This window comes from Pipra filicauda, unplaced genomic scaffold (assembly GCF_003945595.2).
Source record: "Pipra filicauda isolate LSUMZ 115617 unplaced genomic scaffold, ASM394559v2 scaffold84_size4826128_pilon, whole genome shotgun sequence".
NCBI lineage: Eukaryota > Metazoa > Chordata > Aves > Passeriformes > Pipridae > Pipra > Pipra filicauda.
In genome coordinates, this window is record NW_024105031.1 from 4,427,622 (window position 1) to 4,451,076 (window position 23,455).

The 23,455-nt window shown below is 35.5% G+C and overlaps 1 protein-coding gene across 6 annotated transcripts in view; it reads right to left on the minus strand.

The window, feature by feature from the left end:
* Nucleotides 1-23,455, minus strand: part of TAX1BP1 (Tax1 binding protein 1) — a 53,041-nt gene that overhangs the window by 23,817 nt on the left and 5,769 nt on the right. For all 6 annotated transcript variants that reach the window (XM_039390623.1, XM_039390621.1, XM_039390619.1 and 3 more), the window contains exons 3-5: nucleotides 15,816-15,918; nucleotides 12,531-12,718; nucleotides 11,132-11,290 (exon numbers count right to left, since the gene is read on the minus strand). In XM_039390623.1, the coding sequence (XP_039246557.1) occupies nucleotides 11,132-11,290; nucleotides 12,531-12,718; nucleotides 15,816-15,918 (450 nt within the window). The remainder of the gene's footprint in view (nucleotides 1-11,131; nucleotides 11,291-12,530; nucleotides 12,719-15,815; nucleotides 15,919-23,455) is intronic.

Consider the following 23,455-nt stretch of genomic DNA (forward strand, 5'->3'; position numbering starts at 1 on the left):
ATGTCATTTGAGAATGTGATTCTTCAGAAGTACAACATGCTATTTGAATTAATGCCAAAATATGGTCATTAGATTTCTTCTCTTCCTTAAAATGTATGATAAGCCCATTTCAAGTATACATAAATATATACATTGAATATTGCTATGCACAATTCATATATATTAATAAGGGGTCAATAAGGAGTTTGTTTTGGTGCATTTGGTTACACAGAGACTACCAAAGACTTCTGAGTACAGGACAAAGAAAATCGTTTCATATCTTTTGCCTCTTTCCTTTTGGCAAACAAACAAACTGTCTAGCTCAGAAAATACGAAGAACTTCTATTTCTCTTTGTACTCACTTTTACTTGAAAAGAAGGAGAGTTTGCATTTGTCTAATTACACCACTCAAGCAAGCCACAGTAAAGACAATTGCAGGCAAAAGGAGATATAAAAAGGGGGGAGGGGGACATTAATTATTGATTTAAATTAATGATTTAGAGCTGATTACTACACTACATTCTCCTAGCTGGAACATGGTCTCACAAAGTTCATGGAACCTCATGCAACCATCGTGGGATTTATGCCTTGGATATTGGAAGCTGAGGCAGAGGATGATGACAACACTCAAAACAGATTCCTTTGTCAGAAAACTGACAAATACAAGATGGGAAGCCGTTTCTAGTATCACATTCATTATCCAATTACCGTCATGTCCATACTGTTCTACGGCAGTGGCAGCTAAATTGTCATCTCCACCACAGCAAAACGGTCATTTAAAGCCAGGCCATCTTAAATAACCCAGAAAACAATTATTTTCAAAATAATACTATTTTCTTGAGAAAATAAATTAATAACACTAAAGCATAACACACATACTGAGATAATATGCCACTATTCCCAATATCAAAGTTCAATAAAGCTCAGCTTCGTATCAACCACGACAGTGATACAAATCAAACTGTAAGCGAGTTCAAGACAGACTGACCAACATATCTGACTACAGTACGACTGAAAGTGTTTGTGTAGACACTAAGGTACAAGTTGCCTTTCTGCTGTACATTTGTAAGATTAAAGCACTACTTCATCTATTCATTTTTAAACAAAGCTCAATGCCATGAAACAACAAGACTGTACTGTTAAATCAAGAGAAACACATCAGCCAGAGTTTACGAAGAACCCCTACTGGCCAAATTCCAAGCTAACTAACAATGTTTTAAGTACAATAAAATATAATGAGGACTGGTTTTACTCATTAATTGTCAAAATACACTGTTCACAAGTATAATTAAGCCCCACTTTTACAAGGAACCAAACAGAAGTTTGGGCATTATGATATTTTTTGGGGGGTAGGCAGTGTTGAATTGAGAGGAATGGAAAATTTAACTGATGACTCAATCACTTCCTATACACTAAACCAGTATGTAAAGTAGACTTTTATTTTTGTTACATATGTTACATAAAATGATTAATATATTACAACTATTTAAATTCTAAATGGTTTTATTAGGCCTTAATATAATAAAGAATTTCAAGAGATCATGTTTTACCCTCTTTTTTTTAAGAAACAGCATTAGAGAAGATGACCTGCAATTTTCATAACGTCTTTATTTTTGAAGAGCTAGCAGTTTCCTGCAACCAAAAATATACGTACTTGGTGTAACGAGGGCAGGATATTTTAATTAAAGTCAGTATTCCAAGTGAAACTTGCTATATAACCAGCAGCAACAACACATTTTATAACTGCTTGTCCTCCCCTAGTGCAGTGGAGACTAATTACTTGCCCCTGTTTTGAAAGCCTAGTATAGTAAAAAGTCTATTTCAATGCATATCTGTGTTTTCTCTAAACACCACTTTGGTATAACTGTAACTGTTGTAACCCAAGTGCCTTCAAAAGAATTTAATCTGATACATTATATATACAAACTGTACAAACAGTTCAAACAGGCTGCCAAAGGTAACATATATTAAAAGGAATTAATAGCCTGAAAAAAATTCACTCCACAAACAACATTACAATTGATGCTGCTTTGCTAGTTATTCTAAAGGGACATGGTACTAAAATGTAAAAGTTCCATACTTAACAGATTCTCACCTAATAAACTTGTTTAGATACAAGTAAAGCCTACAGTTTTGAAAGAAAAAAAAAAGATTAATTTTTAGAGACGACTTGTTATTTTACAGAATTCTTAGCAATTCAATTTAGATGCAGCGATCCTAGTCCCATACACGGTTACAGCAGTTTCAGAGCCTGTAAAATTTAAAATGAGTGCTCTTAGACTATTTTACAGGTAAAAGTAAACTGTGTTTAGAAGTTGTCTAAAGGGAAAGAATATAATAAGCACATCAACTAAACATGCACCCTCTATTACAAAAAATATAATTACTTTCTGTAATCATTGTTTTAATTAATTTATCTCAATTTATCTGGTACATATACAAATACTATAAATTTTCTTCCACTTTCTTAACAGAGGGAAAAAAGAAAAAAAGCACAGCAAGAGCATAAATCATTTTATTGAAGTGGTTTAAAAACACTCCACAATTTTAGGGTTATTTTTATTCCGAATTATTTCTAATTCAGTTACAAATGCAGCTTCTCCATCCCCTCTCCCTAGAGTTGCAACAGTCATAAAGGGTAGAGGGGAGAAGCACACTGCACCACAAAGGTCAGATTAAGCAGCCAGAAATTACTTAAGACAGCTTTACAGCTGCCAAACAAAAAGCTACCAAAACAAAAATTCCTGTAACTGCCAGGAGTCTCACTAGTAAAACGAGACAAAGAAAATTCAATTTAGTTTTCAAGTGAATTTCCCCAGAATCAAAATCCCACTTCGAAAATCTTGATGTACCTTCAGATATGGAACAAGAAGAAATATGTGGCCTCCAAAATCTTTACTGCTATTCTAAAATTGCAAAAGATTTAAGACTGATTATTTTAAAAAATAATTTTATTATCATTCCATGAAACACTCTCCTCCCCTGGAAGAGCTGCCATTATAAATAACTTGATTTGTTTACAGTGCATTGCAAACAGCTGCAGAAAGAACAGAGTTTTTACATCAAAAAGCTCTAAATTACAGATCAGTTGCTTTAGTTTTGTCTTACCTAATCATAAATACACTGAGAGAAAACCTCATAAAGCTATTATAAGCTCTATCTAAAGGATAGGCAAAGATCATGCCTGGGCTCTTCCTTGAAACATGTTTAAAATCCATTTAATAAATACACTCCTCCTGCAAAAGGATTAATAATCTTCTATTTGAGAATGCAATAGCCATGAAGTTTTAGATTCTCATTTTTACAAGAGAAAACCACAGTAAAAATCCATATGTTCAACAATGAAGAACAACACACTTTCCTTACTTATTTCTTACTTCTAATGGATTTTTGCAACACCACTAAAGCATTTCAGAGTACAGTCTGATTAGTGGAAGCAAAATGGTACAGAGATCCCTTCCTGTAAATCAGCACATACAATGCACTTTTCAAACAAACTTAAGGCAGAGAGAGATCCAACAAACAGAATAAAATACTTGAAAAATACAACTCAAGACTATTTCCAGATACGACATCTTGCAGTATGGCAATAGGCAGCATGGGTTTTTATGCTTCATCTTCCCTTTTCATAACATGCAAAACTCCCTACTCACCTTCCCACCTTTTCAAAGTCATTCCAAACCTAAAGCACTCCCCTTTGATTATTGGCTAGTATCTGCCATCTTGTTTTACTTTTTAGAGAATGCATACACCATAATGAAGAATGAATGGTTAAAAATGAGCTATGTGGCTCTGAAACTCAAGAGGTCAAATCACTAATACAAGACAATCTACTTAGAAACAAAACTAACAAAACAAACAAACAAACAACAACAACAAACCAGCACCTTTCAGCTAGATTGATTTATCTGGATATAATTTAATGTCAGAGGAACCATTATACTTCATGTTCTACAGGTAATTTAGGCAGGATGAATCATCTGCAGGAGCCACTGCAAAATCCAAGTGTGCTCATAACACAGGGCCTCAAAGTTCTGAAAGGAAACCTCAAGTTGTAATTTTTCTTTCTAAAACAAAATTTAAGCTTTCAGTAAAGTAAAACAGCAAACCAATTCCAAACAAACTCAATTACACTAAGCTTTTATCCATGTGACTATGATTTGCAATAGAAATAGTGCTCTAAAAAGCACTGAAGTCACTCTGTTCTGAAAACCTAAGATACCACAGTGGTAGTACTTTAACTGCATTAACTCTTCAACTAACATTGTTAAACAGATCAAAACTACAAAAGGCCTAACTCTGTAAAAGTTCATCTAAGTCACATCAGTCATTCAATTACTGTCATGAAAATGTACAAACAGCTGAAGCATTTACACACACTATGATTTTGCAGCGAGTACTTACATGTCAGAATGTTGATTTCTAAAAACATTACAATTTCACTATAAGCTATTGATTTTGCAAAGTCATTTTCATGAATATATAATCTGAAGAGTAGAATATCTCAAATGAATCTGCTTAATTATCCAGTGAAATAATTTTCAATTGCCCAGTTTAAGAAATATTCATACACAGAACAGGACTACAACCATAAAACAGGGTTTTCTTTTCATATGATGTTTATAGTACCCCAGGGTGCTGTAATTGCTGTGCCAACCTGAGCAATTCTGAGTGTTTAATTTGTGTCTTAATTTACATGAAATTGGGGGGAGGTTTGTTTTTGGGGGGCGGGGGGGTAGTTTCTTGGTTGTTATTTGGGGTTTTGCTTTTTGGGTGGTTTGTTGTTATTTGATTTTTGTTGATTTTTTGTTTTTTGCTAAAACAATACATCTTCCTGACCATCACATTTTCTCACGTGCAGCAAACACGAACAGTATGAACAGTGGTTTAAAGAGACACTAAAAAGACCCTTAATTCACTTACTTCTATGCACACAGGTTGAACTGGGCACTTGTACTGCTGACATATCACACTGCACAACAGCATTTTTTCACTGTCTAAACAGAGAAACTCTCCTTATAAAATGGCATCAGAAGCCAATTTAAATGAATCCCTGATACTTGAATAAAATTCTTGAAAGAATAAAGCTACTATAGCTGGTAGAACCTGCCAGCAGAATGTGGATTTAGACACATGTCCTATTAAAACTCTACATCAGACAGATGAATAAGCCCACATTTAAAAGGTTAAATGGTAAACTAAACCTACAAAAAGCGTGAAAGAAGTTTATCGAGTTTATCAAGTCAGTAAATTCACTTCTGCCTCAATTTATGCCAATGTCATAACAGAAACTCTATTCAAATGTTCTCAAGACCAAAGAACGAGCAAGCAATCTGCAAACCTGTTCCTTCTGAGTCAAGCTAAACATACATGCAAACTACTGCCACAGGAACACGAACTGTCGCCACTGTCGCATTAACGAAACTCGTTCAGACGCGCTCTCTTCCCACTAGAGGGAGACCAATGACTTTAAAAGCCTCATTTGCAAGCTTTGCTCTCTACAAAAGCACAAAACCTGTGTCCACAAAATTGAAGGGTTGCAGAGTATCAGAGGAGTGACCAGCAAAAGACCAACACAATGACCACTGCACGTTTCTCGCATTCAGCACAGTAATATTAAATCTTAAGACAGTAGGCAAGTGCAGTGCTACTGGAGAGCTTACATATAGTTTAAGTATACACAAGAACGGGAACACAAAGACCAAAAATGCATACATTCTGATTATTTACAAAGGTATGTATATTTTATATTCATAATGTCTAAGATGTAGATTAGAAATATTTGTGTTATTGTTTTCTAAATAAAAACACACTTTCTGTTCAAATTTTTAAGTTCACTTTCTTATATTTTTGAAAAAGTAAAATATAGTCAGATGAAAGCAGCATACCAATGTGATTTAACACATAGAATATGTACCAGTTTACAAAAGAAAACCAAAGGAAAAGTTGAAATACTGAAAGCAACCTGAAACAGTTCTGGTAACCATGTATCACACATCTTCTTAAGCAAAATGATCCTAGGGAGTAGCTACCTAATTATTTTAACAGTGCTATAGATCAACATAACTGGTCTACTCTGGCCTCCAATCGGGAGACCTGGAGACACACCATCTTTAACGTTGCTGATGCCTTTGAGAACGCACGCAGGATCACTCTCGAGGAGAAAAGACAACGCAGAAAGAATCGTGCCTTGCAGAATATACCACCTAAGGAGTCCTTCTGCTGTGCCTTTTGCAACCGGACGTGCCTGTCTCGTATTGGCCTTTCTAGCCACCAACACACTTGTAACAAACGTGGGTAGAGCCCTTCCCAAATCTTGGTTTGTGAAGCCTAGCCATGATGATGACTGCAAGCTGTATATACAGCATGCTTTTAAACAAAAGTATGCTACCAGGGAACACTATCATGGTAAAAAAAGGTTTAACTCTGAAAAACTAACAGAAGGTTGTAAGAAAAAGATGTGACATTTCTGAAACATTTCCCATAATTTCACATTTACTTTGAATTCCCACACAGAGTAGTAATAGATTAAGTTAAATCTTCACACTCAGTAAGAGCAAATTTAATGTCATCTGGGGGGAAAAAAAGTCCAGGAAGGGTTAAACTGGCACGGAAACTGCTGCAAAGGACTACTATGTTTTTGTCTAACTGAAAATATAGCAGCCCTTTTCAGAAGACTAAAGAGAGTGTGCACGCTGGGGGGCAAGAGAAAAAAAGGCCACTTACCCCCTCTCTAAACTGATTTTTTTGCGTTAAGCAGCCATTGGATAAGAGAAAAAGATTAATCTAAAAAAAAAGACTGAATTTGTACCAAGTTCCACAACATCTCAAGTATCGGCGGGGGGGGTGGTTACCACAACATAATGGTAGTAACCCTAAGTGTACACTAAAGAAGTGGGGCTGGAGAGCACACTCCCTCTGAGCACAAACACTGACTAATGCAGAGCTGTCTGTCTTGCAAGTATACTTTTTTCTGTGATGTTGGCAATGATAACATGAGAAAATAATGTCTGCAGAATCATTCATGTGTTGAACACAAAAATATAGGTGGTTTTTTTACTCCAGTGCAATGAAACACTAAAAAAAATAAACCAAATCTAAAAAACCCAAAAGCCTTCACAGACAAGCAGTGACTCACAGTGCCATAATACATAACATGTATTAAAAACTGCACTTCAAGAACTCTAATAGTACATTATCACTTTATGTCTTGAATGCACTTATTCCTCCTACCTTTGGTAGGAAATGAGATGGCTACTAAGAAGGCAACAAACAATTATTTATGTCCTGAACAACGAGGGTACTTTAGCAAATCAAAATCTGTAGTTTACTATGGCCATTACAGTCTGAAGTGCCAAAACACAGGAACTGTCTTTAAAACTCAAAACGGAGGAATCATTTCACTACTTAAAAACATGCATAGAGCCCAGTATTCAAGCTTCATGGAGCACTGATTGTATCACACCTGAACAGACTGCTTATTATGCCATGTTCTTAAAAGATTGATCTGATTTCAGCTTGTTTCTTCCTAATATTTTCCAGAATGACTTGCAAAACATCCCAACTAGGTAAAAAGCAGATTGAGAAGACAACAGTTCCACTCCACAAAATTCTGAGAGTAACTAGGTGGGGAAGAAAGATCACTTAATCAAGAGTAGGAGGGAAGCACTAATTGGGATATAGCTGCAGCATTGTCTCCTGTCTATATCACGAAATCAATGCTTCTACAGACATGGCTCAATGAACCAAACTACTACTGATAAAAATTAATACCAAAACAATGAAAGTAGTCTAAATGCATATGAATAAAAATGAAAAGGGGATTTTGAGAGAACTGTTCTAACAAAATATTTTCATATTAGGAACTCTGAGCTTTTCCATCATTAATCTATCTTTTATTTATTACACTGTACCACAGTAAGGTTAACTTACATACTATGACCCCTAACCACACCATTCACATTCTGTTCAATTCAATTACAGACATAAGGTAGCTTAACACTGTACTTGATCAAAAGACATGAGCTCAGTTAACCATATTATTTGCTATGAGGAAACTAAGCATGATTTTTAGAAATTAGGCAGATTAACTAGTGTTACGTATAAAGGGGTTCATAACTCCAGGGCCCCCGTATCACAATACAAACGGTAATAAGCAAATAGTAGTTGCCAATACATTAGCAGCATAAAGAGCTCTGCACGCAATTAGAATCAAATGCATGTGTCTATACAGACATATCCACTTCCTTGACACATGAAATTACTGCTTTTTAAATACAGTACTTTCTGAGGGCTCTTTGCACAAGCAGAAATATATCTGTGAACTTCCTGATGGAAGTACTTGCAAAAAGGAAAAAACCATTGTATGTTGTTAAGAGTTTTTACAGGTGTTAAATGTAGCTTAGCTTTACTTTCAACAGAAATAGATTTCTATTAGTTATACCTGCCTTAAACTACAAAGGTAATTGCATTCAGTGTTTACAATAATAGCATTTTCTCATATGGGCTATTTTGTTTTATTAATTGTTGTTCTTCAGTCTAATAGGCTCTAAAAGATATTGGAAGATTTTTTCAACAGAATTCAAAATAGTTGAACCTTTACCTAAGTTAAACATTTTAAAAAACACAAATTTTAAATTCATCGATTACACTTTTTATCTGTTTATGAATTAAAAGTTCAGCACATAGATAAAAATCCACATCTATGAGAAAAAAGAGAACCAGGAATAAAAGAAGAAAATAATTACTTAGATAAAACAATCATTCTCAGACTTAAAGGCAAAAAACTCCACAAGCCAAGCCAAAACAACCTGGCTCACACTAAGCACCTCTGAAGACTCTGCTACTACACAAAATACAAAAATATTCTGATTACTCAGCACTTCAAAGGTAGTCTTATATAAAAATATCCAAGTTATTGCATTGTTCAGATTTATTGCCAATAACAATTATTCACATCACATGGAGTTGACTAGATTAGCTGGGGGGGAGGAGAGAGTTGGGGGAGTGGTGTTGTAGGGTTTGTTTTGGTGGTTCGTTGTGGAGGAGGTGTTTTGTACAGTTGTTTTGTTTGGGGTTTTGAGTTTGGGTGTTGTTTTATTTTTTAAACAACCCACGAGGAAAATAAAACCTAAGTACTGTAATCCAACTGAGTGCTGCATAACTGCTGCTCAGGAGTCTTTAAATCAATCCATTAATGCACTGTACATGTTCCCAGCAAAGACAGATTATACAATCCTGTGACCCACTGCTGTATTTCATGTGTTGGGGTGGGAAAGCAAGGAAAGCAAGAAGGGAAGTCATCTTTAAGACTGGAAAGCCACATTGCTTATTAAAATTTCTGATAAATAAAATGCTGACTTCCTGTACCTGACTTGGTAGATTCTTGTTTAATTTTCAGGAATAACACTCAATCTATATTCTGCTTATATATATAAACAAATTAAAACTTTTTCAACTCAGCAGATATGATTCTTTTTTAAACAAGTGAAAAACAGAGAACAGAACCTAAAAGATGTAAAATAAGACCGTGTCAAAGTCTTAGAGACAAAAATTGCATGAGTTAGAAAGCTTCCATAGTATTCTAGACAGGCAAAGAGCAGCATCAGCCTTAGATCAGACACCTACTTATAGCTCAGCTAAATACAAATGAGAAGTTCTTCACAATGCGTCATCTCTCCATCAAAATACAAGGCAAAAAAAAGAACAACAAAAAAATAAAAAAACCCTACAAAATAAAACCAAACATTCCTGAAATTAAATTCTAATTGCTAAGGTCTGGTGTCTTAGAGGCAAAGTTATTTTGGATTATAGAAATGCACAGTAAAATATGAGAAAGTACGAAGACATTTTTGTTCCTATACAGTCTTACTGTATCTTTGTTCGACAGCTACCAAAATCCCATTTCACAAATTTTTCCAAAATGGAATTTTAAAGCTAACATGGGTTAGAACTGACAGTTTGCTTTCAAATATTTTTTTTAAATGAGAGCCTCAAGTGACAATGAAAGGTATCTGTGTAACTCATTCAGACTTACCCACTAAACTTGTGATCTACAAATCCATGAAAAGTATATTTATAAGTATTAAATTCTTGTTTCATTGATTTAAGCTAGTTCTCCCATACATTTGAAATTCAAATCATTCTTTACTAGGAAAAACTTTTTTTTAAACAAGATCTTATCCTTTCTTTTCTCCTTACCCAACATTCTAGTCCACTTCACTTACTATTTAAAAGTATTCTACAAAGCATCAACATTTTTAACTTCCCTCAACAGATTCCTATTAAAGGTGTATCAAAAAGGACTGTTGACATGTACATACTAGTACTCAGAAATAGCCTATTAACTGCTGTCCACAGCTAAATTATATAGGCTTCATTACTTCAAATTTGTCCATGTCACCACCTCCCTCCCACATGTTTTTAATCTTCTTCTAAAAGTTGGGGTTTTTTTAAAAAGCAGCAACTTAAAAATAGATTAGGTCCAATGTTTTGGTGCCTTTTTTACAGTATTAGATTTCTTCTTGACCATATGCAGAATTCCTAATTAAGCTTGCTTTTTTTTAGGCTACATTTACATTTTAGCTATTAATTAACATTGTAAATGACTTTTAGGTGTGTACTTCTTTTCCCTTTGAAAATATTCAGACCTTTGTGAAACCTTTTAAGAGAAGTCAGTCACTAGTTACTTTTTACTCTTTGTATACCCTGGCAGTAGCATTCTCTGTTAAGTCCTAATCTTTGCTTTTCATAACAAAATTTTTTACCACTTTCAATACTCTGTGTTCTATGTAGTTATTCCCTAATGTGAAGTTTTCTTGAAAAGCCTTCCCCCGTTTTAAATTAATGTAAGCAAACTTTAAACTATCAACTACTTTCCACTATGAATTCCACGGTTAAATGTCAAACATCTGGTAACAGTTGTCATCGATTATCTTACCAAGCCTGGTACCATAAGCCTTAAATATTTTAACCATTTTACGACATAAAAGGAATAGTGGCAGGAGGTTAATAGGAACTGACCTATTCTAGTGTAAATGTCTATCTAACTTCTGAGGGGTCTTGATAGCTGATTTTCACACAGTTTAAATGGTTCTTGAAAGAGCAGTATTACAGACATTATGAGTCAGCTTTAATCAGTTAAACAACTAACCTTTTGCTCTGTTTGCAGTTGGTCACATCTCTGCTTTTCATGGTTAAGTTCTTTCTCCAGTCGTTCAACTTGATCTCTGAGTTGTGTTGTTTCCTTTTCCAGAACAGAAGTTACCTTTAATAGCTCTTCTTTTTCTTTTATTATTTTTTCAATTTTAAACTGTAAAAAAACAAAAATAATGGAGTTTGGTAATTTTTTTCCCCTTCATTCTTATCAAATAAATGGATAACGAATTACTCCAGTGTCTGAGCAGAAGCACAGATTGTGTGTTCTCTGGCTAAGCTGTTTTACAATTTTCCCCTTATTCTCCAATTTCTGAAGTTTCACTGCTTTAACTGAATAGTACTACAGTACCATTAGATAGCACACTTTGCAGTGTCTTGATTTATATTCAAGTTTCCTCTCCTTAAATGAAATGCCTTTACTATTCCCAAGTGACAGTAACTGTGGACAAGCTAATTATCCCTGGAAATGTTCAAGGTCAGGCTGGATGGGGATCTGAGCAGTCTGATCTACTTGAAGATGTCCCTGGTCATTGCAGCAGGGTTGGACTACATGAACTTTAAAGGTCCCTTCCAACCCAAACCATTCTACAGTTCTATAAGCCAAGATAATAACACACATTTGAAAAATTATTTTTAATTTTAGTACTATGAGTACATATCTGAAAAGCAAAAATATGCTAGATGTATCTCTCTACTCTCTTATCCCTAAATTTTGAAAACTGTAAATCAAATACATGCATGTACATGCTCAGATGCATGGCAAGGTAAAGGAACTGTACTGAGCAATTTTCCAAGAAGCAAGTCACACAAAAGTTGGTTTGGGTTTCTTATTTTGTCTAATTTTTTGGGTTTAAGTGGAGTTCAGCCTACAAACATCAAGAAGCAAATGGAAACGCCTTGACTCTAGATGTAAGCACACAAGTCCAACCACATCCCTCTAGTGAAAACCATGACACATCAAAAACTGCTTTAAATAAAACAAGAGTTACTCTAATATACTTAGGCACCTGCAATTATTCAGCTTAGTCTCCAAGGCTCTTAACTTGTGTGCAAATAAAAGTATTGGTTTGGTAACTCGTTTTTCTTACAAGAAGTACCATTTCACACAAAGGGTATCTTCCCCTCCCTTCCACTTAGTTGGTGAGTACAGATGTTGGAGATGGGCAGTATCTACTCTTAGGGTTTCCCAGTCCATGCTTAGTGCTATAGAGTTTAAAATCACAATTCACTTAACATGCAAATGTTCTGAACTCCAGTCAAATACTGTAGGACCAGCCAGAAATACATACACTACCCATACATATGTAGGCCTTTTCCTTCTGGTTTGTTCTTTAATATCTTAGTATGTATATATTAAAAAAATAAATAACATTTTAAGAATTGTTGAGTCAAACCTCAAGAAGTCCAGCTTTTGTGGTCACCACTAACATATCAGAGTTTCCTTCATCTTCCATAGTGAGCAGTTCTTCAACAGGAGAAGAGGTACGAAACTGGAAAGGTGTGCTTGCTCCACGGATTTCTCCTTTATAAGTCACGTAACAGAACTGATAAAATTCTCCATCGTCATTTGGTAAATAATATCCTATCAAAATAAATTCATATTTGAAGAAACATTCTACACAAACTTACAAGTCTCTGTCTGTAAACAGATTACCACATCATGTCTGACTTACAGATTTCATGCTCATTACCTCAGTAAGGTACAGATAAATCATCAAAACAGCAGAAAGGAAAAATCATCCTATTTAGTCACTCTCATCCCCCCACAGTTTCTCCTAGCTTTTAAGATAAATGCAAAATAGCGTTAGGCAATAGGTGCTATATGTAACCGTTGTAAAGTTACAGAACAAAGAGCGAGTGATTTTTGGCAAATACCTATGCAATCAAATACAACAGACAAAGGCGGAATAATACGCCATGACAAGACATCTGTAACTTTACCATCTTCCTTTTTGGGTTTTTTGTGGAGCAAACACAATTCACTTTCGCTGTTTTTAAACGCCAAAGCATAGCAATGCTCTGAATGGATAACACCAGAGACAAGGGGGGCAGAGGTGGGAGCCTGGAGTTTGTTAACAAAGAGCTTACTCTTAAAATTGAAAAAAAAATTCTTGTAGACTTTACAAGGTAAGAATAAATCCTCTTTCTTTTAGCTATGTAATATTGCATGTTGCAAGCAAATTACTTCAGAAGAATTTCTATTCCACTGAACTGTTGCCCACTGAAGCTTCTACATCAAGCCTCTTGCATTACCTGAATTCACACAGTAATATTTGGGGATGTTAAACAAACATTTCCAGAACTAATGAGATTTTCACCTTTAGTAATAATTGCAAAAACCACACGTTACCCAGTTTAGTGGTAAGAAAACTATGTGGTCTTATTCAGAACATTTATTATCAGATATCCTAGCCAGCCTGAGTATGATACTAGCATAATAAATCTTCACCAGATTTTCAGTCCAGCAGGTGATGTCACCCGTTTCAGTTCTTATTTCACCACATCTCAATCTTCACCCATTCTAATTTTATAATTGATTCCTATTCACCAACTTTTATTTTGGATTCCTAGAAGTCTTTTCCCAGTACTCCTAGCTACTTTTCTTACAAATGGTAAAACATTACATGTGCTATATGGACAGTACTTGTATTGAGAAATTCATGCTTTAATTAGTCTTATACTTTATTAACTGTAGCTCTGGGAATAGTATTTTAACCTCGATTCATACTTTTGGACCTGACTACACTTTCCTATATACCACTCAGTTTATCTCATTCAGTGATTAAGTAAGATGCAATTACGCAGAAAAAAATTCAGAACAGTCTTCCTTGCTGCTCCAGCAAGTTTTAATATTGATTCAGACAAGCTGGTTTTAAAACTACTCTAAGTCTTTTTTCTTGTATCTAACATGTACTGGAGAAAACAGATTCCTGCTTATTTTCTTCCAGCACACCTACTTGATCATAAAAAACAAAACATTTAAAGCATGCTGCACAACATTCACTATTTAGCTCAGATAATTAAGCTCCTGGAAGCTCTACTGATCTCATGTCAGCAGCATTAAAATATCTTGCCAAACACAACGTGGAGACTGTCTGAATGGAGATTTGATCTGGCAGCTCTATAAAAGTGGAGGTCTTTCAGCATGGAATGTAAGAGATGGGACAGAGTTACCCAGTCACTTCATGTGTGGTAAAATTTTTATGTACAAAGGACTAATAATGGCATGTAGAGTGCTACTTTCTAGATCACTTTTAGTTTCAATACAAAGAACAGTGAACTCATCCAAACTATCATTATCTGCAGCTTTAACAAGAGAACAAGCTAATACAGCCATCACTTCAGGATTTCAATCGTTATTTTTTTCTATCTACTTTAAGCAATAAACACACACACACAAATACTAAAGCCAACTCTAGGAAGTAAAAAAGAAGATAAAATGGTACCTAAAAATCTGTTTGCAAGCAGAAAAGCATTTTAAAAGTTTACTGGAGGTGTTCTTTTCACACGAAATTCTGAACGTGCATATATTTTTGACATTTGTAATGTCCTGTGGCAACAAGTTCTGCACATTGACTGTGTCAGAAAAGTATCATCTTTATCTCCATTTTGAACCTGTCATTTGATACCTTACATCAACCGTTCCTACTTATTTAAATATAAACAATGAAGACATAAGTCACTTCACATTATTTCTCTTTCCCAGGCTGAAAAATCAGGCAGAAGGAAGTTTGGAAGGTCACTTAGTCCAGCTTCTCACTCCGGAGACTGTTTTTAGCACCTGTTTGAGACTACCGTGGCTGCGTCTAAACAACTGTGTGGAATTCTTATCCTTCCAAACCAGGGATACCTGTTCAAGTGCTGCACTACTCACTCTTGGTAAAAGGGATCTTCCCAACATCAGGCATAAACCTCCCAGGTCACAAATCGCAGCCAATGTCCCTTTTTACATTTAATGAGAAGAGTCTGGCTCTCACCTTTTTAAATCCACACCTTTATACAGAAGCTATTTCCTAATTTTGATCTTCCTTGTTTATTTGTTCTACTTTTTTGAGATTGCAAAGGGGAGGGAGAGGATATGATCTGCACACAGTGTTGAAAATTCAGTTATACTATAGATTTCTACAGTTGTGTAACATTTTCTGGTTTTTTCTTTATTCTTTTCATAAAAACTTTAGGTATTTCCATCAATTCCTCACTGTAAAATGTTCTCTGCAACTCTTTGACTTCTCTGAACCTTCACCGAACCATCATTTATTCTTTGACAAGAATCACTTAATATTGGTAATGATGTCTAAAGTCCAGAGACTAAAGACAATGTAAAGACACAAGGCATTAAAAAATGCCAAGATTAAAAATGTCTGCTGATGATTAAACAAAGTCACTATCTGTATTTTAATAGTTTCCAACAGAGCTTCTCTATCAGTCATGAATACTGGCCATTACTATGTAAAAAATATATTAAGTCACTTACTTTTCCTTACAATTTCCTTGACATCTAAAATAAGACTGTACTTCACACAGTGAAACGTGGAAAATTCTCCTCCAATTTATCTTTGTAAAAGTCTATACAAACTGCTATACAACTGCTATACAACCCTCAGCACCGAAAGGAACAGATCAGTATTTAAAAAGCTGCATAGGTTGGAAAATACAGATAGATACTGCTTTACACTTACCTTGAAAAGTCAGTACACAGTTAACTGTTGATCCTTCCACATAATTATCTGGCATAGGTGACCAAAGAAAGGTGTAATAATCTCTTGCAGTACTCCAACCAACCTAAAATAAAATAAACCGCAACAACAACAAAAAGAAAGAGGGATAAAACCTTAAGCAAAACAATTTGTTATGCACAGTTAAGGTATCACAGTCTGGCCTTTGCAACATACTATACATATTATATATATTTCTGCTTCACCATGCAATAAAAAGATACTTAACAATGTTTACAAATCAGGAATATTTAACAAGCATGTCAAAGATTTAGCATTAATTTTATTAAGCTTGTTACCTAAAGCAATAAATGGGTCTAAGGCAATAAAAGGGTCTATATAAAGTAAAACAGCAGACAGTTTTCACTACACATTAAACTACTATTTGCTATATTATTTTTTTCTATAAAGATACATTACTTTATGAAAAATACAAAAATATTAATTCTTAATTTTATAGCAAGAATTTCTTAGTGTAAGTTCTGTCAATGCTGACTATTTTGTGTCCACGGTCCAACTAGCTCATCAGAAAACAAAAAGGAGGAAAGAAAAAACAGCTTTCTCTTCTACTGAAAAGACCAAAATTGACAGGGCCACACTAGCATTTTTTGGACAACTTCTGCAATACTAAAGACCAGCATTTCACTGGAATGATAATTCTCTCATACACACACACCACGTCTGCAAAGAAAAAAACAAATTTGCATGAAAACCTAACTCAGCTAAGTCCGTGCAGTCTTCCCACTAACTTCAACAAACCTTTGCTTTCAGACTTTTCATAAGAGTGCAATTCTGTATACAGTTGAGGCAGTGGCACAGGTTGCCCAGAAAACCTGTGGATGGCCCATCTAAAGAAGTATTCAAGGCCAGGTTGGATGGAGCTCTGAGCAATCAGGTGTAGTGGACAGCGTTCCTGCCCTCGGCAGGGGAGTTGGAACTACAGGATCTTTAACATCTCTTCCAACCCAAGCTATTCTATGATTCTATCCTCTGAATTCCAACAGGCTTGAAATACATGCAAGTTAAACAGAAAGCCAAAGCTGCTACTGTAAAGCAATGGCTATTAATAATAGTATAATGGTAAAGGAGAAGAATATCTGACTTATTCCACTGCCCAAAAAAACAAAAACAAAACCAAAAACCCTTGTCAAAAGCTAGGTGTGGTACAGTTTATTAATAACTGGGTATACTGTCATGGAGGAGTTAAGATGTGGAAACCCATAATTAATTCCTATTTAGGCCTCATGTGAAATTAACAGTTCCATTTTGCAATGAAGAATCCATTCCTATGTATTAAAATATGAAACTAAATTTTAAAACCTTAACTTCACACATCAGTTGGAAAAAAAAACCCAACACAACACAGCCAACAAAAAGTCAACTACAAAAATGAAACCAAGTTCCAGTCAAAGTGCTAAAGCTGGAACAAATGCACAGTAGTCCTTTCTTAACATCAGAAATCTTAAATAAACAAGAAATTTCTATGGGACACGCTGGGAAACTTTCTCTAAGCCAGGTGGAGGACGCGAAGTCTATTAGTCCTTAAAAACCTGGCATGGGCAATGGCAAACATTACAATATCCACATTCAAGCACACAAACATTGCAAAGTATAGAAGAACTCCAACACAAAACCTTCTGAAGTTCAGAGGAAGAAAAATAAGAATAACCCATCTAAACTACATGCAAGACTTGTGAAGTATAAACTCCAGTTCATCATGGTGTTCATCTGATAAGCACAGCAGTCATCCCGTTGACTGACTGTGCTGGTACCACTACTTTTTAAGGAATTCATTGAAAACTCTGTAAACCTTCTGCTCGGAGGTAGAAACTCAAAAAATACAAACATTCTTATTTCTTAGTCAAAAGAGCACATAAGATTTAGATGACATAACTTCCTAAATCAACAGAAAGAAGAAAATCCATTTTATAACTTGAAATAAAGCATCTGCTGATCTAATATTCAACATATTCTTTTATATTCTCCATTTCTCTACATTTAGTTCTCACAAACTCCACTCTGAAACACATTTTTAAATTAGAAACTTGTGCATAAATGCCAACACTCTTGCTTTCCTTCCAGATGTTAACCAACAGATTAATAATCCAGAAACCAAATCCTACTTTCACCCTCTCAACCCATGTTTTTAAACCAACAACTACACATCATGTATCCAACAAAAGCTTCATATCCAGATTCGGTTATTATGTACAAACAATGTATAATTGAAACCTCACTTTATTTAATTTTCCCTCCATAAAACGGAAAGCTTTAACAGGCCATTACAGAGTAATCCACTCATGATATTCCCATTTTCTACTTGTAAGCAAAAAGGCTTATTTCAATTTAGGAAATAATAAACACTTTTCAGGCATATAAACCAACACTGCAGTCACAGTGGAAAAGCTAAAGCCTGGTAAAGGTTAAGAGTCCAACACCAAGTACTTTGCAATTTGGCTGGGCAAGTGAGGACAACTCAACTGTCCGTAATACTCACACTAGACAGGTTTTCCTTATACTAACAAATAGCCATATAGTCATCATGAAAGTTTTTTCTTCTATGTTGCCCAACAGATATAAGCCCCTTTCTTACTGCAATGCCACACAGTGGGATTAGCTTTCCACTATTTACATTTCACCCACAGTACATTTCAACAAAATAGCTTGAAGAAAAGTTGCTGCATAGGAAAATAAATGTGGGGACAGGGGAGGGAGTGCCTGTCTGTATGGCAACAATGAGTTACCAAATATATTACTTAGGAAAAATAATAACCATTTTATTTCACTCTATCTCCAACTCTCCTCGGATTCCTCTTAAAAAGAATGTAAGCTTTTCTAAGAAGAAAGCTCTGCCTTACAACTGCAGTGTTTGCAGTGTAAGAGTTATTTCAAACTTTGTTTTAATTTCTTAAGTTTCAGATGAACATGAAAAGTAAACACTTTTCTGTTCTTGCATTTTGTTAAATTTCTTTCCTTTTATAATGCCTTGGTAAAGTCAGTTAACTCAGTCTTGAGACAGAGTGCTTTAAAGAAAGACCACTGCAAGGGAAGCTCACTTGGCATTTTGTTTCCTGGCCTCAGAAAGCTGCTATGCAGCTGGAAGAACAGCAGCATTCATTCTGCTGCATTAACAGTGCCTGACCTACCCATACAACATCAGCAGGACAAAGCAGCAAACCCAGGAAACACTTGTTTAGCTGAACCAACTTCAGCATAATCAGTGGGCCTTTACTGTAAATACCTAATACAACCCAATTAAGCAAAAGGGGGTGGGGGGAAGGTCACACAACCCCAACCACAAAGCTTATCAGAGTAAAAATTATGTCTTTTTTGTAATTCAGAAGGCAAATTACATATCTGACAAAGTAATTTAGCAAAGTACCCAAAGTACTGCAAAAATACAATATGCTAACTCCAAAAGAAGCAAAATTTCAGACAACAGGTAAGGCTCTGGATGCACATTATACAGTATAATTACTACTGACAACAGTAAGTGAAAAGCCTTGACATGTTCCACATAGTAAGAAACAGTTATTTTGACTCAAACCACAGATAACACAGGTGTCTAAGCAAAATGCCATTGGGCCCAGTATCAAAGGAAGTGATTTCTCCAAGCAGGCTCCTTTGGGCCATAACCCTGAGTTAAAGTAACATTACTTGAAAGTCACAGTAGTGCTTGTGCTACTGTAGTATATGACAATCCACCACAGGCAGCTACAAAAATCAAGCTACAACTAACAGATGGGAAAATTAAAACATCTAGGGGCAGTGAAGCTCACACCAGGCAAAATTACTGCGAGTTAACTGTTAACACTGACACCTCACTGATGCAATATACTTTTGAACACAAGCATCACCAGCAAACAATGGTATCTAGATGCCAGTTCTGAAAGGATCAAACTGTACAAAAAAATTTCAGAAGCTGGACGTGAGGAAAAATACTTATTAAAGTACTAAGTACATTTCAGTAACATTCAGGCACAGGCATTTCAAAATAAGTAAACAATAAAATTAAACCTTAGAGGTCTTTAGTAGGTCTGTGATCCCCCCTTATAATACATTCAACTTTCCCTTACCTCAGACCAAGACACTTAAGACCTCACTTCAAACATCACCTCGCTACTCACACCGAGATTAAAATTTGTTATACAACAGGAGCCCTAAAGCTGAGACATTCGTGGGCAGAAGATGGCTGCAAAGTACTCTAAACTCTTTGTGAAAGCCTGTAATCTTACTGTGTTCTCTTATTCCCAGACCTCAAGAAGGCATCTCTGCTAAATGTTACAAACACATACAGGCAATCTTTCAACTTGAGCTGTTGAAAACATATGGTATTTGTTGCAATATCAAGGTACTATCAGGATCCTAAGTTATGATCATCTCTTGTTGGTTGTATTTCTACCTCACAGTTCAGAGGAATGTGTCAAAATGGCACTGACCGCGTGCCTAGACCACAGGATCAACTTTCTCTATTAGGTATAAATCAAAATAAATATAGAAACAATATGAATTCTCTAAAAGAAAACCTGCTACATATGTAAATGACTGTCCAAGGAAATGTTATGACAGATCAAAGAGAAAAAAAGCTATAGTTTACTTTAGGAGATAAGTATGAAAATGTATTAAAAAGGGGTGGGTGGGGTTTAAGTGAACTATTCCCTTACTATCACATCTCATGAGAACAATAAATTAGCACAGTCTCTTACTTCAAAATTTCTACTAGCTACTGCCTACTTTGTCATGCCCATTCTGACTCTGACCACACAAACCTACTGTAACAAATATATTTAGAAAATTAATGACATTTGGAATAAAATGGCAGAATTTCTCGTCAAAGGTAACATCACACAAACCCAGATTATCCTTCTCTTCATTTAGTATAGCAACTGCAAATATGCTGCCACGGACATCTTTTTTTTTTTGTTTTTTAAGCTAAGTATTATTTGCATGTCCTTCCAAAGAAGGTAAATCAGAAACCAACAGAATCACTCTAACTCACAAATATAGCAATTCTCAAAACATTCTGAATTCCAATAATTCTATTCCCAACTATTTTAACAACAGGACATACTGTCCACTGCACACTCTTGTATCTATCATGGCCAGCTGTGCAGTGACGATTCTGTGCCAGAAAAATAGTATTTCTATATGCATATGGTCAATAACACATCCAGATGTTGTATTATACTTCATAACGTGATCTCAATATATGGAAGTAATTGCTGTGGTTTTTTAGTGATCAATCTACAACAGAATCAGGATATTGAAATGACTCACACAAGCTGTACCGTTATTTGCAGTCCAAAAAAGACTAAAGAACCCAGAGTACTATACAAAGACATATCCACATTGCCTTTATAAAACACAAACACCAAGCTATTCCTTAAGTGTATATCAAATACAAAGTCAAATACTGTTACAAATGTTTTTGACCACAGACAATTTAATTCTGAGGTCTGCTATAGATCAGGACATTGAAAAGTGAGAAACCAAGTTGCATGTAGACACAGGTACTGTCCTGAAGCACAAACAGTAGCTCAGGTATGACGTCCTAAATACTGAGTGCTCTCTCAGAGCAAGGAGGGACTCACTGTGATCAAATAAGTTACTAAGATCTTCCCAATTCCGGTTATTCAATTTTTCCATATGTTAAGTTACCAGATTACAATTTTTAAGGTGTGGATATTAAAAACATGGACAGTAAGAAATAAAACATTTCCCTTCCTTCTCTAGGGGTACACTGAGACAGTCAACACCAAAGCATGTCTACAACTTGTCAACATCCTAGAGGAATGGTAATGTAGATTACTTAGAAAAATATATCAGCTAGAACTGAGGAATAGAAAAGTTTTGATAGAATAGTTAATTAATGACACAGCAAGACCAAAGACCATTAGCTTAACATATGTAAGACTGATTACCTGCTGATACCACACATCGTTCCAGCATGCTGGCCTCAGCAAAATTACACCTTCAGAGATGCACAAAGTATTATGATATAACCCCACAAACACCTACACCTTTGATGCAATATCTTTATAGTCCCCACAGAATTCTTTCCTTGTGCCTTTGAGATGGATAGAAAACCTGCCTCTCTTATATACTGAACAACAGACAGCTCTGTTTGCAGACATATGCTCTAGACAGAGAGGTAAGCACTGCTTCTTACCAACCAAGCAGGTTTTTCAAACACTTCTGCAAATCTGGACATTATGCATTAATAATGCAAAAATATCATTCAGCCATATGATTATTCACTTTATTGTGAAATATATCACAATATGTAGACTTCCCTGGCCGGAAATTAGGACTACCTACAGACAGACCACTTTTGCTGCCAGATGTAGTGCACACATTAGTTATTTTTCCTCTTTTAGATTTGGATTACTCTCAAGACCTCTCCAGATTTTAATTAATCAGAGATGAGCAGAGACAAAGAGAGGATACTGGCCTTGGATCACTCTGGGAGTACAGATCTCCTATGAAGTCAATTGAGAATGGCAAGTCTTCTTGCCTTTGACTCAGAACCATCAGATTTTTCTGCATAGAAACCCTCAGTAGAAGGAAAATTGATCTGAAATTTTAGTTTTCCCTACATGAACAGGGACTCAGGCTCAGGATGTGCATGCCAATTATTAAACCTCTGAATTAGATCTCTGAAAAAATGCCCCTTTTTTTTTTTTCCCCCCTCAGTAACAAGCAAGGACATAACTGATCAAGATCTTCTCGCATTTGATTACAGATGACTCTCCAGAACATCATAAAAGCAAAAAAAACCAGAGGTGCAATGAAAGACAACAGATTTGAAGACTGAGTCAAGACCTAGTTTTGACTTCCCTCCTATAGGGGAAAAGCAAGAAAAAGAAGGATGAATATATACAAAAATAATAAAAGCTGCATATTCAGAACTTCCCACATCTCCAAGTTTTTGCCAGATGTCCAATCCCAAAATTAGTGTATTCATTTAGATACATCCAGTTTGTAAGGAAATGGGTATATCTGAAATAATTCTCCTATATGCAACATTAATCTTCCAGTTTATGAACACCTTCTTGGGAACAGTTTTAAACCCATGACCACCACCACAAAATGCCTTATGCTCAGTATTACTGAAATTCAACATTTAGCAACTTACACCGGGAACAAAAAAAAAAAAAAAATCACATTTTATATACAGCATATGCAGGGAAGTTGGTAGAATCTGTTAAGTTCTGCAACTTAAAAGTAAGCTGCTCTTCAGAAGAGAATTCAAAAAAAGTTTGAAAAAGCAGCTTAAATTGTCATTCTACATGATGCAGCCACACCAATAAAGTAGCCATAGCCCATCTACAACGCACCTTCCCAGTCCCCTTGTTTCCATCAGAGTGATGCCAGCACAGTTGCCCATTGCATCACACAGCAATCAAACTAAAGAACCAAACCAGTTTTGAAATAAGATGGTAAAAGCTGACAGAGGAAGGACTGTATTTTCCTGGCAGATCACTCTGCTGATCCATTTCACTGTGCAGCTGCGCTAACAGCTGGACTAGCAAAACAGGGACAATAATGTAAGGATATAAATAACCAATCAAGTGATCATTGCTGAAGAAACGTACTTGCACTTG